The sequence below is a fragment of the Ailuropoda melanoleuca genome, chromosome 3 (genome assembly GCF_002007445.2).
Source record: "Ailuropoda melanoleuca isolate Jingjing chromosome 3, ASM200744v2, whole genome shotgun sequence".
Lineage (NCBI taxonomy): Eukaryota > Metazoa > Chordata > Mammalia > Carnivora > Ursidae > Ailuropoda > Ailuropoda melanoleuca.
The window spans coordinates 41,654,337-41,671,880 of NC_048220.1; the positions used below are offsets into that span (position 1 = coordinate 41,654,337).

Sequence of the window (17,544 nt, forward strand, 5' to 3'; positions counted from 1 at the left end):
TTTACCTACATCTGTAAGCACAGGCCATTCAAATTACTGAATTAAAATAATAGAAATGGAATTTTTTTCCATAGTAGTTTTATTTTATTTAGAGGATTGCATTTCTGCCTGGTTTCTGATGCCTAAAATTACTATAAATCCAGTGCTTAGTGGAAATGATATACTTTTGTCTGGAATAAGAAAAAGCATTCTAGCGTATGCTAATGATAACTAGTCACTCACGTGTACTTTCATCTCATTTTTATTTAAATTAAATGGCCATGTAGGCTCAGCTGGATTGGTCTTAGACCTTCTGGAAAAACAAACAAACAAACAAAAAGCTGAAGATAGCCCTGGGAATGGTTCTGCCTCAACCTGGGTGGCAGAGGCCAGCTGCATCCCAGTGTGAAAGTGAGGTTTGTAAATATTAGTACATATTAGGAAAGCGGCCTGACAAGCTTTGTGGTTCGTATGTTCCTGCTTTAAATGTCCTAAAACCATAATGGGTAGAACTGGCAGAACACAGAAATTTGATTCTTTTGTATTTCTTAGTATATTGTTTTATATGTTACAGTCAGTGACAGTCTGTCACTGTTTTAAAAACTGAGTGTTGCAACATATTAGTGGAAGAAAAAAGGTATAAATAGAAAATGTCAGACTGCAGTGCAGGCATTGGACTAAGCACTATCTCCAGAAAGACGACTGTTCTAGGTGTGTTTATGTGTGTTCACAGCAGCAGCCAGCACACGGTCCTTGATACTGTAAGTCTGTCTTAAAAAGTTTGAAACGTGACAAATGACTTAAGTATTTCACATCTCATTGAAAATGACATTAAAACTGTAATTAAAACTGACCTAAAAACTGAAATGTATTGCTGTGTAGCTCTAATTGATTACTGCAATATGTGTTTTTTGTGAACAAATATGTTGATATTTCTTTGCAGTTAGCTTCTGGAATTTATAATTTTGCCTGCTCTCTGTGGAATCACCATACAGACACATTCCTTCAACACGTTTCTTCTGTCAGTGAAGCTGCAGTTCTAAGTTCACTAGAACGAACTCTGCTGTCATTGAAAGGTACTATTCAACTTGATATGTTCATTTTGGAAGTGACATACCTCAAGAGAGTCAACATACAGCTCCTCTGATGGATTATCTGTTCTCACTTGCCCTGGGACAGTAAGTGGTTAGTCTCTCCCTCACAGACAAGGCCTTATTTGTGGTTGGTTTTTCTTTTGTGAGAATAGCCTTTCCTCTCATTTGTAAAAGTGTGGGATAGTTTTATGTTACAGTCATGTTTCTGGGTTCTCAAGGTTCTGAATACGTTCCTTTCAAGTACTTCTACTTTTTTTTGCTCCTGCCTTACACTTCTCTTTCTGGGCTCCTACCCTTATCACTGCTATGCTGGCTTCACTAAACTTGGGGCCTCAGGTGTTAGTTGAGCTCGGTCTCCCTGTTCTATTTTCCATGAGGACTCAGCTTCTTTCTTTCTTGTTTGTACTTCAGACTCACTTGGATTTTAGAAGGGGCTTGATGGCGTGCCATCTTGGCCTGTGTTTTCCTCTGCTTTGCTTGTAGGTATCCCTTAGTATAAATCTCTATTTTACCTTCCCCGAGCTGGTGACCTTGACGAATGTATTCTGAGGTTCCTTTCCTTTAGAAAACACTCACGTTTGGCTCATTCTCTTTGTCTTCCAGTCTCTCTCCTCTTCTGGTGCTTAGGCTTTTTTAATTTGTGTTTCTTAGTTTGATCTCGGGCAGCCTTTAGTTCTCTTACTGTGGCTTATTTTGCATCCTTTGGCTTTACTTTTAAGCCCTTTTATCACACTCCCCTTTAGTACCTTAGGATGCCATCGTACACTCTTGGCACCGCTCTCATGCATCACTTAACATTGATCAGACAGTGGTTGCACAGACTTCAGACTGTCAGCACATTCTGGTGAACCTTGTAGACAAAAGCATGAATGATTTTAAAGGACTGTCGACAAATAAAATTCATGGTACAGGTAGCTGGTTATATAAGTGAGTGGAGATGGTTTTGTCAACATCCTTGAGGAAGAAATTAAAAGGATTTAGAGAGAAACATTTATCCAGAAAGAATTAGAGAAACTGGTGTACGGTTATGTGTACAAAACTTAACATAAGTTTTATATTTAATGATTAAGGAATTTTAACTAGTACTTTGGATTGTGGTTTTCTTACCTTATTTCAAAGAGTAACTCCTGACAAAAAGGATGCAGCACTACCTTACGTTCGCCTGATCTTAGCTTTTCAATACTTCCCTGTCTCAGGGTCTTTAGGTATACCTTAGCATTTCTCAGATATCTTGACCTGGAAAAATCCCATAGCATTTCCTTTTAAAATATTTGTTTTGCCCAGCTGTAAATTTCTATGACTTGAGCAATACTTAAGACTGCAGTTTTTGTTATATGTAATCTGAGTTTATACCTGTGTGCATTTAGTATCTTTTAGACATGCATATATATATTTATTATTTCATATATTCATTATTTCAAATAATTTGTGGTTAGGTGTTTGACCCTAGGTAGACAGACATAATAAAATGGTTACACAGATACTTGTAAAATGACATGTGACAGTGGTATTACAGTATTATGGTAACTGACAATGTGGTCAGAAAGGACTTCCTTGAGAAAGTGATGTTTGAACCAGAACCATCGTAGGGTAAGTGAAGTTAACCAAGTGATGAAGGGGGAACGAAAGGACTGTACCAGGTGATGTGGAGCAAGTTCTTTTGTGGGAATGAATGAATCCAGAATAAGGGACTCAGTTTGAATCTTATTTTCTCCTATGATGATGTAGTAACTTCTGAGTTGCTTATAATTGTAGTATGAAACTGATGGTTTTGTAGACAGTTGCATTCTAAACTTGATTTTTTTTTTTAACCGTTACTCCCCTCTAAACCTGTTTTCAGTATACTGCCTTTGAGCTTCACCTCATGAACCCTAACTCTCAGTTATAGAGAGAGCAGTGCTATCTGTAATGTTTTCTTAAGGTGATGTGACTTTGAATTTTGTAGTCTCTGATGCTGCCGTCATCTTTGTGTTACTGATTTGTGCTGAGTCTTTTAAATACATTATACTATTGAATCCTTTAATAACCCTATGAAGTTAGACTTATTAACCACAGTTTACAGACAAGGAATGTGAGATCTAGAAAAGTTGTCCAGAACAGTACAGTTGTAGACATTGGAGCTAGGATTTAAATATAGATCTGACTTCCAATCGTTTATCCTTCTTGTCTCCCTGTGTACACCCGTTACTCATAAAATGTGATGTTTATATTGAGCACTGTAGTCCTGTTTCAGATTTAGAAATAGTTTAGCTTTTATATCCTTCGTAGGAGATACTATATTTTCATTAATGTAGTCTAAGACTAAATGAAGCTTTTTGGTCAGTTTTGAGACATATTTCAAGGTTATGGAATAGAGGTAATTTTCTCAGTTTCAACTTAGAGGGGTTACTGCAGGTGAGAAGTACTAACAATTATAGCAATTAAATTAACTTTTGCAATATAGTTTTAGAAACTTAAGTAGTTAAGATATGTGAGAAGAACACAGCTTTTGAGTCACAAGAACTTGGCTGTCATTCCATCATTCCTATTTGGAAACAAACCAATGATCAGGGATTACCTTTATCTATTATATGGAAGGATGGAGCTAGAGTAACCCCCAGTCTTGATGAGGCTTTGTGATCCTGAGTCTTCGTTATGATTATGATTTTAATAGGATAAAGTATGAGACATTTAGATGCAATAAAGCTCAATTTTACTTTTCAGTGCTGCGTAAATTAACTGTTAATGGATTTGTGGAGCCTCATAAGAATATGGAGGTGATGGTAAGTGAAAGCAGTTATTGATTCTTTGTGGCTTTGGCAAAGTGCTTGGTATTTTCCTGAATGTTTTAAAGCTTATTCTTTTACTTGACATTCATTTATAAGTTTTTATTAAGTGACCTTTTACCTTTTTGTATATGTTATACTTTATAGACTTAACGGCCTGTTTTCAGTATATCAAAGCAGCTCCTTTGTGAAGGGGAGGAAATAAGCCTAGGACAGTTCTAAAGTGTTATGATACATTGAGAGAGTTATTTGTAATTTGAATTTGGGTGAACTTCTTGAATTTGTGTGCTATTATTACATTTCTAGGTACATCGTGGATAGTTAATAATATCCTTGATATTTCCCTTTGTCTGTTTCTATATATTTAAAATGAATTCTTTTGTTTGATCATAACATTTATGTGTGCTCTTTGTAGTCAGTTGAAAATATACATACAAGAAGGGAAAACCCTATTGTAAGCCCATCATTTGTGATGTATATTCATTGTTTGTATGGCATCATCTACTTTTTCTGTGTACGAGAATATATAGCTGTATATATTTCATCCCGAAACAAAGTGAGATTTTATTATATATTTACTCAGATCTGTGTTAGTTTTCGCAGTGAGTTTAAGTCAGCTAAAATGTTGCTTTCGGAGGTTGCTTTGGGGCTTGAGCAAGAATTGTGAAAAAAGTACATCTAATTGGGTCTTTGGGTATGCCCTACTAGATTTGACCAGAGTTACTCTTTTTCATTTGTTTGTTTTAAATCTTTAGTATACTGTGCCTGTCAGTAAGATTTTCATTGCAATAATGATTCTACTGTTAAAGGAATTCAAAAGCTGGCGATATACATCATCATAGTGTGATGTACATTTTGTTCTATAAAAGTGTTACATGCTTATTTTTTGAAAGTTAAACACAGAAGGAAAGGAAATAGAAAGTCATTTGAAAACTTATCAAAGATATTGCTAAAATTTGTAAGTATACTTGTAAGGCATTTTATGCATAGTCTTTCAGATATACTTTTCTCTCTTCCTCAGATTTATGTAAATGGGACCCACATGCTGTTTCTTGACTTGCTTTTTCTTAAACTTAGTATGTCATTTTTCTCATGAGTATTTTTCTCATGTCAGTAATATATGTTATGTTTTTAATGATTCTATGGTAAATCCATGTGATTACTGTCAGTGAGCTAATTTTTTAAAAGTGATAACATTAATATAGGATTCCTATAATTTACCTGCCTAGTTATCCATTGATGGATATATAGGTTGTTTCCAGTTTTTAATTGTTGTTCAGTGATGTTGGAATAAACATTTGGATATATATGTCATTTTGTACTTTTCTGATGCACTCTTCAGGCTAAATTACTAGAAGTGGAAATGGTTGATTCAAGTATAGGCGCATGGATAGCATTGATTGATATTACCGAATTGCCAAAATACGTATCCAAAACCAGCCATAACTTTAATGCTGATATATTTTAAATATTTATATTTATTGCCATACTGCCAAAAAACACTTCCAGAAACCAATTTAGACAGCTTTTCCTAAATTACTGCACTGGAATGCATTAAATTGCATAAAGGCAGAGACTGTTTAATTCACTGTCCATCCCAGAGCTTAGAATAGTCTCTGTTAATAGTAAAAGCTCAGTAATTACTTGTAAAATGAATGAATATGTGATAGAGTAGAAATATTAGGTCAGAAGGCTCAGTAATTATTTTTATATGCAATATGATTCTGAATATCATAAAATTACATAAACTAAAATATTGATTGTGTTCATCAGAGTTTTATTTTTTTGGTTAAAAATAAATTGATTTGAATCACATTCTTGTAAAGTGGAATAGCGGTTTTCAGTGGAAACTGTCAATGTTCTGTGAGTTTTTGGCTTTTCCTTGAGTCTTTCTTCCATCTAATGAAACTGTATGTCAGCTTTTACTCAGTTATAAATGCTGTTTTGTAGCAGTTAAGGTGTATTGACTTGTTGGAAACAAAATAGAATTTTAACAAGTTGAGGGCGGTTTTTCAAGTTACATAAAGATCTTAAAAATAACATGGAACTTAAAAGATGCTTTAGAAGCGCTGTATGATAATGGTGGGATTTTGGTTTCTGGAGGCAGATAGATTTGGATTTGATCTTGACTTGGCCTTTTCCTGATAGTGTGGCCTCCAGCTGTTTATTATGTACCCTGATACTGAGTTTTTTTTTTTTCTTCATAATGTGAATATGAAATAACCTACCTCACTAGATGTTGTGAGGATTAAGGGAGATAATGATTTTTTGTAAATGGTTCAGCTAATTAAAGTGCTCTGTAAATGATGATTTAATGGTTAATTTGTTATTGTGTTATTATATAACATAAATCATAAACTGTAACTGAGTTTATTTGGACTGCAGATTAGTCAGCTGTCTATAATTCTATAAATTCCTGATTCTCTTGATCAGCCTAGTAGAATTGATGATTTTTATAATTTTCTACTTTCTTCAGAGAACCCTGATTGATAAACTAACATTATTTAAAAGAAAAAGAGTAAAATTCTATGTTGTCATTACCATTGGACTACTGTATAAATTTAAAATACATACAGGATCTCAACGGTTTTATTCTTCCTATAATAAAACATTTTGCTCTTTCATCATCCTAGGAATCATTTTTTTGTTAGTTATCATTACTTTTCAGTTATTATCAACTGTGGCTAAAACGACTGAAATAATGTGACAAGTGTTAGATGATGGAATTGCCAGAAGGATGAAGCAGTAGTGAAATTGTCATCTTGCAGTTTTCTTATAGGGTTGTGCACTGTTTTCCATCATCTTTAAGAAGTAATAAAAGAAGACTGGAAGCACTTTGTTTTTATTCTACTTTCAGCTTTTGTTTAACACACTGAGAATTCAAAATTCTTCATTTTCTGCCCGAAATGGCAGAGAAGAAAATTGACAAGAGAAAGAGGTTTCATAATTTGTACATGAATCAGAAGATGGACGCTCTCATACAGACTGGGAAGCAGCATTCTAGGCCCTGATGATGATGATGGTGAAATTGTCTAAGGGAAATCTGTTTCTGAGTCATCAGATGATGCTATCCTAGTTGAATTGTCTCAAACTCAAGAATGGCTGCGTGGACAACATATTTCTAAGGGCAGAGAGGAAATAGCACTATTCTAGTCAGTCATTAGGAAGACCTTCACCATGTAGTTATTTGTGACAAAGACCTGGACCGTCCTATTTGTTGAAAGAGCATGTGACATCTTTTATGATGTTTATAAACCAAAATTTTTTGATCCAGAAAGTCTGTGTGGTTTAAATTCTTCAAAATTTTAATAAAGTTGTTTTTCACTATCCCTTTATATCTGTAAAATTTTTATAACGTTTCTTAAAATACATACCAACAAATAAGGGTTGTTTAGCTTTTTACCAGATCATAAATGGTGATACTTGTCTTCTCATATATCTGAAAGCTAGTAAATTTAATACTTGGAATTAAGAACTTCTACTTTAAATAATTAGTACCATTTATTCATATATTGAGTACTTATTATTCTCAAATACTATTCCTGGATTCTGGGATAGAGTACTAAACACAGTGAATTTCTGGCTCTCAGGGAGCCTACATTCTAGTGGGAGCAGACAGATAATAGACGAACAGTATGCCAGGGGATTATAAAAGCTGTGAAGAAGAAAAAACAGTGAGGCGAATAGAGAGTATTTAGTTAAATAAAATGCTTAAATAATGTTTTATTTATTGCAAAGTGATTTAGGTAACTGAAATGAGACATTGAAGAGATGAAATACTGTATTTCCTAATGGAAGATTTGTTAATAATAGTAGAATATTTTTTATTTCATCTCATTTTAACTTTTTAAAATGTGATAGATCCATTTTAGTATTTTTGAAAAAGTATAGGGAAGATGTTTACAACAATAAATTGAGACCTTAAAAATTTTTTTTCTAGGGTTTTTTACATGGAATATTTGACCGTCTGAAACAATTTCTGGAATGCAGTAAGTACTTCTTTGACAGTAGATTTTACTTGTTGAATCCTTATTCATAGCTCATGCTATGCACTTGCATATCGGAAGAGGCTAAACTCTTGCATCTTGATCATTAATCCTTTGAGGTTGAATTGGGAGCTCAGCTTTGTCTTCATACACCTGTCTTGTCCTGAGTATTGTGGAAACTTTTTTTTTTTAATCTGTTTTGTGTCCTATTTCTTTGCAGATATTTTTACGGCTACTGCTCTTCTCCATGCATACATCCACAGCGGTCGTGTATTTAATACTCATTCAATGTAGCTCTTGTGCCACATGCTCTTTAGACTTTGTATAGATTCTGGTTTTTTTAGTTCATTTTATGTGTGGGTATGATATAAATTACCGTAAATGGTACTTCAATTTTGTTAGGTCTTTTGTGTATTTATCTTCACTGGCTTATCTTTAGGACCCTCTCTCATCCACTACACACAAGAGAATTTAGCATTTATATTTGTGTTATAATATGCTGGTGGTCTGTTTGTTATCCTTTTCCCTGTAATTGTAAGCACCTTTGCTCAAGATACACACACCTACAAACACAAAATATACACACATGTGCTGGCATGCACACATACACATTACACACATGTACATTCCTCTGTGTGTGTTTATGTGGGTGTGTACTCGGGGACTTAATAGTCTGAAAGATATTTTAGTGTACTCACTTTTTGTGAGTTTGTTGATTGTTTTATGGTAGTCATTTTCAGCTTAGTAAAAGGCAAAAGATTTATATGATCTGAAGAGAAAGCAGAGTATTCGTTTTAAGCTTAGTAAAAACATTTAAGCTTAGTAAAAACATTGTTGAGTCTTGCCAGGCACTGTTCTGGGTACTGTATATGAAAAACGAATAAGACAACTTATATAAAGTAGTTTATTTTTATGAAAATGGTCATTTTCTCTGGTCACCCTGTGGAGAAACATGGGGAAGAATAGGAATCCTCCCAGGAGAGGAGAATGACATAAATGATGAGGTGAATAGGAAGAGTATGATTATGGAGAGTAGTTGATGGTCTGGTGGATACTATTCTGAATGTACAAAATTAATTAATTATGCCAGGGAGGTTACCTGAAGAAAATTGTCAGAAAATACAGGAAAAATAATGAGTATGTTACTCTTTGAATGCTTTGTTTTTACTTACTTTGCTTGTAAATTTCAACTATAACTAATTAGATTTTGAAAATATGATTGGTAATTTATGGATAAAATTGCTACTACCCTTTAACTTGGGCTCAGTTTGTATTTTACGATAAATTTTGTGAAACATGGTACTGGGGATTACTGTGTTTGTTAAGTGTAAATCTTTTTAAAAACGCGATTAATTTTTTAGAGTTGGGAAAGCACAGTAATGAATCTAAAATGCAAAACATGCAAAAATATATCTGACGGTATTTTGTAAGTTTTGTCATTGTTGTGATTGTGAATTTATGCAGTACTGTAAACTTGTACTAATATTTGAATTGTATTTTTAACAGGTAGAAATATAGGTACAGATAACGTATGTAGAGATAGACTGGAAAAGACCATCATTCTTTTTACTAAAGTGGTAAGTTTTCATTTTATCTTAAGTATGTTTTCTTAAATAAAATACATGTACTCATATTTAATAAGGAAAAATGTGAGCATACATTCTTTAGTGCGAAGTAACTTATTTTCGGACTGTTTACAGCAAAGTTAAAAATACTCCGGTATTTTGATGTACTTAAATATAAAAATTAAATTTATGCCATCTATCAGTTATAAGTCACTTTGATGTAAAAAAAATCCTAATAAATATTAGCGAAGTTCATTCCTCTGAAGTTTCTTATTCTCAAGCCTACTGGATAAAAGCAGAGATAAAGTACCAGTTTTAGCTGAGCAGGAACTAGATCATATGTAACAGGCAGTGTAATATCAGGAAGTACTGTATTCAGAATGACAGATTATCATCAGTATCAAACATCTTTTGAATAGAATTATAGGTGCTCTGTGCTAGGCAATGTGTATAAATTTCTGATGAAACTAAGTTTTAGAGAAACTGATTTTTATGAAATTTTGGCGTGAGGATGGTTGGGAGACATACATAGAGTTGGGAACACCTGGTTTGAAGACTGCATTGCACTAAAACAGGTCGTTGAAGATAGCAGTATCTAAACTTGTAGCCTGTTTTCCCTTTTTTTCCCTGAAACTTCATTAATACGGTTAAGGTTGTCTGTTCCCTGGGAGGGGAGAAGAGGAGTAGAAAGGAGCTGTTTTGCTGTCTTCGGTTAAGTAGCAGTTACCTTAAGTAGCAAGTACCTTTAGTTTCACTTCTTATTTCCCACAGTTAGGTTCTAAATAGCCTTAATAGCAAAAGCCCACCTGATCTTCCAAGATCCAGCAGGAAATTGACTCAGGTATTTTAAGTTAAAAATCAAAACACAAAGCAAAGTAAAATGACATGATGTGGTTAGTCAGTGGAGCTGTGTAGTGCTCATAAATAATTTCATGTATGAAATTCATATTTATAATGTCTGACTTTATTAAGCTTTAAAAATTGGAACATCTCAAACATACCTCCAAATAGAATTGAATCTTTGAGTCCCCTTGAAGTTATTGCTTAGCTTCTGGAATTATCAACATACATTGAGGGTTAGCTCTGTTTTATCTGTGTACTTCCTCTCCCTCCGCTCCTTGCTGGTTTTTTAAAAGCAAATCTCAGGTATCCTATTAGTATTATCTGTAAATATTTGAATATGTATCTTTAAGTGATAAGGGGTTTAAAATAATCCTTCTAACAAATTTAGAAAGGTGGAATGACTTTATTATCCTCTATTTAGCCAGTGTTTAGATTTTTCTCAAAATTTTTATAGTTGTTTTGTTTGAATAGTGTCAGTTCTCTTTCCTTTTTTTGCTCTTGTTTTTGTTTTTGTGTTGTTGCTGTTTATTTGTCTCAGTAATAGATAATTTCCTTCTGGCATTTACCTGTTTTGCATTTGGCTTCCTCCATCCTGTTGTGTTACTTACCATGTTCCTTTGTCTCTATACCCTTCTCCTTCTGTATTTCTTATAAATTTGTAGTTAGATATAGAGGCTTGATCATATTCACACTTCATTTTCTGGAGGAGGCCAGGATGGCAGGCGTACTCTACAAGAGGGCCGTCTGTTTCGTGTGCATCCCATCAGGAGATACGTTGCCTGCGCGTCGGCAGTGCTGACGGAGACCACTGCACTTTGAAGTTCCTCAGCAGCCTTTCCCTGTTGATTATTTTAGAAGCTATTGATGATCATGATCTGGATCTGTTGTTTTATAAGGGGTTACAGAATGATGGCATTCTATTATTTTGTTGGCATTTATTAGCCAGAATTCTTTTGTAAAGAAGAAATCTCCCTCATCAGCTGTTTGATAATTGAAATGTAGTTTCACGTGTTACCTTTATTACTTTTTGAAGTCCTGTCTTTTGTATAGTTAAACTTTTTGTTTCGTGTTTACCCATTGTTACTGAATTAAGTATCAAGTGGGTCTATTTTGGACCCTGGACTAAAAATAATAGAAACTTCTTGTCATGAAATACAGTCTGACATATTCCACATTATAGGATGTATCCCAAGAAATCAGTTGCATGTGTATTACATGCAAAAATGCATGTACGTGGATTCCCCACCAAGGTTCAAATCTTGCCAGATGTATATTAGCAAAGTTATAAGATGTACTTATGGATGATGATATTCCTATATGAATTTGGAGAAAATTCATTTTAATTTTTTTCTTTATAGCTTTTGGACTTCTTGGATCAGCATCCATTTTCATTTACTCCTCTAATTCAGAGATCACTGGAATTTTCTGTAAGCTATGTATTTACAGAAGTTGGTGAAGGCGTTACGTTCGAACGATTCATTGTTCAATGCATGAATCTTATTAAGATGATTGTTAAAAATTATGCTTATAAGCCATCCAAAAATTTTGAAGGTAATGCCTTACTGGCAGTTTTTTCCCCCATTATTTCAAATGTGAAGTAATTGCTATTTTTATGTATTTGAAATTCATTTATTTGAGTGTGAAAAATGAAATGTTGCTTGGACATGCAATAGAGTTAAGGATTAGAGACTTGAATATGTGAGTGCCAGCTTTAAAAGCCATACATAGTAAGCTGTCTTCTTTAACACAGTAAAAGATCAATTGAAGCCTTGGGACTTTAAGAATTAAGTACTCCAATAACCACTGCAGTTCATGTTGTAAGCTGTATTTATTTATACAATTAAAATTTTTCTCTGACTTTAATGAGCTTACTTCTAGACATTGGAATTCATTCATGTGCATATATACCAGGATGAATGAGGAATTCTTGTAGGAGAGAGAAAGACATATGTATCTAAGTCACTCCAATATGGTGTGATGATATAGCACGGGGATGTACAGGCTGTAGTGGGAGGACGGCTGCAAGACTGATGTGTGTATGGTGTGAATAAAGAAATGTCTTTGAAATTTGCCCTTAAGAAAGATGAAAATTTATACACCACTTTATCTTTTACTCCAAAAGTGTATTTTTAAACTTAAATTTAAGTTATGTAATCCAACTGGTAGAATCTTTGTATGATTAACTTGGAAATTTTATTTTTCTAGATAGTAGCCCTGAAACTCTAGAAGCTCATAAGATTAAGATGGCATTCTTCACATATCCCACTTTGACAGAGATATGTAGAAGATTAGTCTCTCATTATTTTCTGCTAACTGAAGAGGAACTGACCATGTGGGAAGAAGACCCAGAAGGGTTTAGTAAGAATCAGTTTTTCAGTTTTCACCTGGCTTTTTTCCTCCTGCCGTAAATACATATCATCTATTTGAATGATAGGCATAACAACATTGTATACATTTTGATCTGAGAATCTTGGCTTTTAAAAGTTAGCATGCCCTCTGTTTATTATCTGTTAGAACAAACCGAGAAGCAGAAAATGAATGATTTTTTCAAATATATGGAGTTCTCTCCAGAAAGAGACCTTTTAAAGTTTTTAGATGTTCCTATGAACATATAGTTTAAAACAAAAATATAAAATAAACTATCTGTCACTGTTAACAGGTCAGTTTACACTTCATGATTCACTCCATCTTATTTTTTATTAGTAGACATTTTTATTTCGAAAAGAAATTTGGAAAATTTCTGAATTGCTGAATAGATTATCTATTTAAATTTTAATTTAAAATGAATTTTTTGGTGATTAAAATGTTTCTCTGGGAGATCTTTTTTATCTGTTTGAATTTTAATAATAGAATTAAAGTATCAAGGTCCTTGTCACAGAAAATCAAGAACTCGTGTGCCTAATAAAGTGCCTGTGTGCAAATTACTTAAGCCATCCTCAGACATAGGCTAGATTTTAGACTCTCCTCATCCCTTTGACTGGGTGACTTTGTATAGTTCTATTCACGTTTCGTTTCCTAAGATTCGAAGAATGCCTCAGACATTTTGGAAGACTCATCTTCTCCCTCTTTTTGTTATTGAAGAATAATTTTACTTCATTTAGGGAATACAGCACTACACACTGTATATATCCTGTTTTGTTTTTGATTTTTCTCTTAGCTAAAATCTTATGTTTCATATTGCTTTCCTTATGCAGTATATATAGTAGTATAATATGAAACACTGAATTCCTAGATTTGTTAAAGTCCCTGAAGTATTTTACTTTTTTAAAAAATTTTACTTTAAATATAGAACATTTTTGAAAATGTTATAATTATTTTAACTTACAAAACATTATTATATAGAAATGAAATAATCTCAGGATTATAGCTATATTCCAGTGCTTACTGTGTTCAGTCAGGTGAGACCACATACTTTGCAAGTGACAAGCCCTTTGAGCTTTCCTCCATAGAGAATTTTTAATGGAAGTGAGAGTGCTTATGTAAGCACTTGATGGGAGAGTCCCATACACAGATGTGATCTATAGTGTATAGTAAAGAAATCTGTGTAAGGCCTTGTGTTCCTAAGGATTTGCTTTCGGTGTTATGTTTAAAACCGTTCATGGAAATAGACTGATATCATTTAAAATCTTTGTATTCCATACTGAGATTTTGGAAACACCATTATTGCATGGTGAACATCATTTGTCGTATTTTTAATTGCAGCAGTGGAAGAAACAGGAGGAGATTCTTGGAAATACAGTTTGAGGGTAAGTATTGATTGAAAGAAAAATTGATAGGGAAATGCTTAATGCTTCTACAACTCTTAGTAGAGAATATTTTGTTGAAGATTCCAAGCATTAAACCAGACAAATAGGAATCTATAATTGTAGGAATCTGTATTTGAAACTACTTAATTAAATTCCGAACTTTAACCTCAATTTTTGTTGTTCAGTTGGGGGTTTACACACTGAATTTTTCTGCATTTTGTAGTCACATTGGTGGGAAAGTAATTGCCAATGCAGAAATAGGAAATGTTTTTGAAAATGAAAACTACTACTTTTTGGCTAGAATGATTTTTTTTTTTTCCCTTACCAAGTATTTCAGTAATTCGGAAGCTTTTTTTGATACGTTATTTCTTGTACCACTGAGTGTGATTCTCAGAGACCACCAGCCCGTTGCTTTTAACTTTAGAATGCTTTCTAAGCATAAATTTTTTGGTATGGGCAACATTTGAGGAAAATTAGTCAAATGTAGTCTTTGAACTATTTTTTTTGTGTGAAAAGTTGTGTTTACATAGTTTACACTATTATTATTTTTCTAAGAATGTATGTTAACGTTTTTAGTTTTGTAAGGTTACATAGAAAACCAGAGAGATTGTTAATTAGAGAAATTATTAGTGCTTTAAATTAAAAAAAATTAACTGCTTTACTTTTTTAAAACTTTGTTTTATGGAAAATTTCAAAGATATAAAAAAATAGAATAACATCATGAGCCTGTGTGTATTGCAAAGCCTCGCTACCAACTCATGGCTAATGTTACTTCATATGAGTACCCCCCACTTGGATTATTTTGAAGCAAGTATTTGATGTGACCTATCATTTCATCTGTACATATTTTCAGTATGTATATAAGATTTGTTTTAAAACATAAAGCATAGTACCTTCAAAATTCATAATCCCTTTGTATTATGAAATATGTGATGATTCGGTACTTTTCAGAACCAAAACGAATCATTCTTTTTATGTAGCCAACACTGACTTCTGTTACTGTTTGTGTAAAAGAAAGGCTATTCCATGTGGTGAATTGAATTCCTGGGTTGCAGTTGTTACTTACTGTGTCATTGCTAAGAAATATATAATTTTAAACAAATTAGTTCCTGGATAGTCATTAGAGTACTGAATCTGCAGATGAATGTGGCTTTAGATTTTTTATTTTTTTAATTTAAAGAATTATGAATTAAAAATGTAAGTTTTTCTCTCTGGAGCTTTACTTTTGAATGCCTAATGCCAAATGACTGAAATAGTAAAATAAACTTTCTATGTATTAAGAATCAAATTACAGGGGCACCTGGGTGGCAGAGCGGTTAAGCGTCTGCCTTCAGCTCGGGGCGTGGTCCCGGCGTTCTGGGATCGAGCCCCACGTCAGGCTCTTCCGCTATGAGCCTGCTTCTTCCTCTCCCACTCCCCCTGCTTGTGGTCTGTCTNTCTGGCTCTCGCTAGCTGTCTCTATCTCTGTCAAAAAAAAAAAAAAAATCTTTAAAAAAAAAAAAAAAAAAGAATCAAATTACAATTTGATTTTCTTTCCAGTGTATCTACAATTGTAGTCTACTTTATATAAAAACATTAAGAATTGGAAACATTTTTGGAGTGTTAGGATTTTAGGAATGAGTATTCTTTGCTTTATTGTAGAATTGATCAGTACAATATATCATTGTTTTCACTAGAAAATTGGTTTCTTTCCTCTCCAGCCTTGCACTGAAGTACTATTTATAGATATATTCCATGAATATAATCAGACTCTTACTCCTGTACTTCTGGAAATGATGCAGACACTTCAAGGTGAAGTATATTTTTTGCTACTTTATTAATTCACGTTCAGTTAAAATAGTTTGAGTCCCTGCTTACTATGTACAATGCATTTTTTTCTACACCATATAATAGATGGGAATCTGAGGAAGAGCCGAATGTGTTCTTTTCCGAAGGGATGGCTTTCAGGGTAGAGAACAAGAATGGGCAACTGAAAAAGGCAGCCTTGAGATAGGCATTGAAGGTGATAGTTGGATTTTGCTTCTTAAGCATACTAGCAGCATAAACAAAATAGTAGGCAGTCAAGTATATTGCATGGGGAAGTGGTCTACCTGGAGCATGTTGTGAAAGTAGTGGGAGAAAATGTCAAAATAACAAATGTTAGGCTCAGGATGGTGGCAGTGGGAATGGAAAGGAGGTAATGGATTTAAGAGAGAATGAGGATGTGAAATTTTTGGCACTTGATCGCTGATTGCAGCTTGTGCACAAGTAATTATTATCCACTGCAATTTATCATTTCTGACTTTTCTGCTGTATTATAAATTCCAGGAAGGGAGGCAGTGATCACATTTGTTTTGTTCACACATTATTCCCAGTGTCTTGTACACTCAGTAACTCTTGATTGACTTTTGGTAACTGATTGTGTTGGGCAAGGGAAAGTGACTGGACATGATCCTGAACTTTAGTCTTAATGACAAGGAGGCTGTTGTTAGTACTGGTTGGAGACAGAGTTTTACTTTTGGAGTGTGTGTATAAAGGGCCTTGGTAGAAGAAAAGGAAGTTCAAGGACGGAACTCAAGATTTTCACCTTCAGGCATATGAAAAGGTGGAGGTCCTGCAGAAACCCAGGTCAGAAACTGTTGCAGAGGTGTGAGGAACGATATGGGAGCGATTCCTGGAGGGAAGAGCATGGTATTAGAAGTGTCCAGTGATAGAAGAGGCAGAAGGCAGTGGAATCTTCTGAGACAATAGATTATTTGAAATATTGGGGCAGAGGTTACATTGTAAGGGATCAGGGATTGAGCCGGTGATGATACAAGAAAATAATAGCAAGAGAAGCTTCTGTAGGGAAGGAAGGAGATGCCTGATCTTGTTCATGGTGGTGAGAGGCAGCTCACTTTTCAGGCTTTTGTTCTCTGAAAAACCTAAAGCCTTCTTCAATTATAAACCAAGGGGAAAAACTGCCAGGTTTTACTTTGTTCATCTGTGAAGATAATTTGAGTGTTACTTGTATTTTCATATGGATTGATTTCTAGGGTACAGTTATTTACTAATTTCTTAATGCAGGATTACTGATTCTTAAAGTTGATAATATTTATACTGCTTCAGTTACTTTTTCTTTTGAGTTTAGAACATCCTTTTCATTTTCTTCTATCTGTTTATTATTATTTTTTTAAACCACTGTAGGAAAGTGGATAAGCTATTTAGGTTACACTATGATAAGTTATGTGGCAGTAGGGATTTCTGTGGTTTCAGAGTTTAGTTTTCTTTCCAGTCGTGAAGCAGTTGGCTTATTTAGGGCTGTACTTATTCCAGCTTCTTAGACTAGTGAGCTTAAGAGTTCATACTTAACAGCAGAAGAGTGCTTTGATAAACTTGCTAGAAATCATTCTATTCTAAAGAAATAGACGTAGTAAGGAAACTGTGTTTTTCATGGCTTAACCATGACACTGTCCTGCCTGGACAGTGGTAGGAGACTGGCAACTTTTTATTCAGAAGTTTCCACCTGACATGATGGCTCTCACTTTCTGTCTGTACTTTTTCTTTTGTTGCCATCCTTTGCCATCCTTTAATGTACTGTCATGACC

The 17,544-nt window shown here is 34.0% G+C and overlaps 1 protein-coding gene across 1 annotated transcript in view; it reads left to right on the plus strand.

Moving 5' to 3' along the window:
• The window catches only part of IPO11 (importin 11), a 191,904-nt gene that overhangs the window by 55,082 nt on the left and 119,278 nt on the right, over positions 1-17,544 (plus strand). The window contains exons 6-13 of the mRNA XM_034655635.1: positions 923-1,055; positions 3,777-3,835; positions 7,779-7,827; positions 9,331-9,401; positions 11,591-11,783; positions 12,438-12,590; positions 13,935-13,978; positions 15,679-15,769. Of these exons, the coding sequence (XP_034511526.1) occupies positions 923-1,055; positions 3,777-3,835; positions 7,779-7,827; positions 9,331-9,401; positions 11,591-11,783; positions 12,438-12,590; positions 13,935-13,978; positions 15,679-15,769 (793 nt within the window). The remainder of the gene's footprint in view (positions 1-922; positions 1,056-3,776; positions 3,836-7,778; positions 7,828-9,330; positions 9,402-11,590; positions 11,784-12,437; positions 12,591-13,934; positions 13,979-15,678; positions 15,770-17,544) is intronic.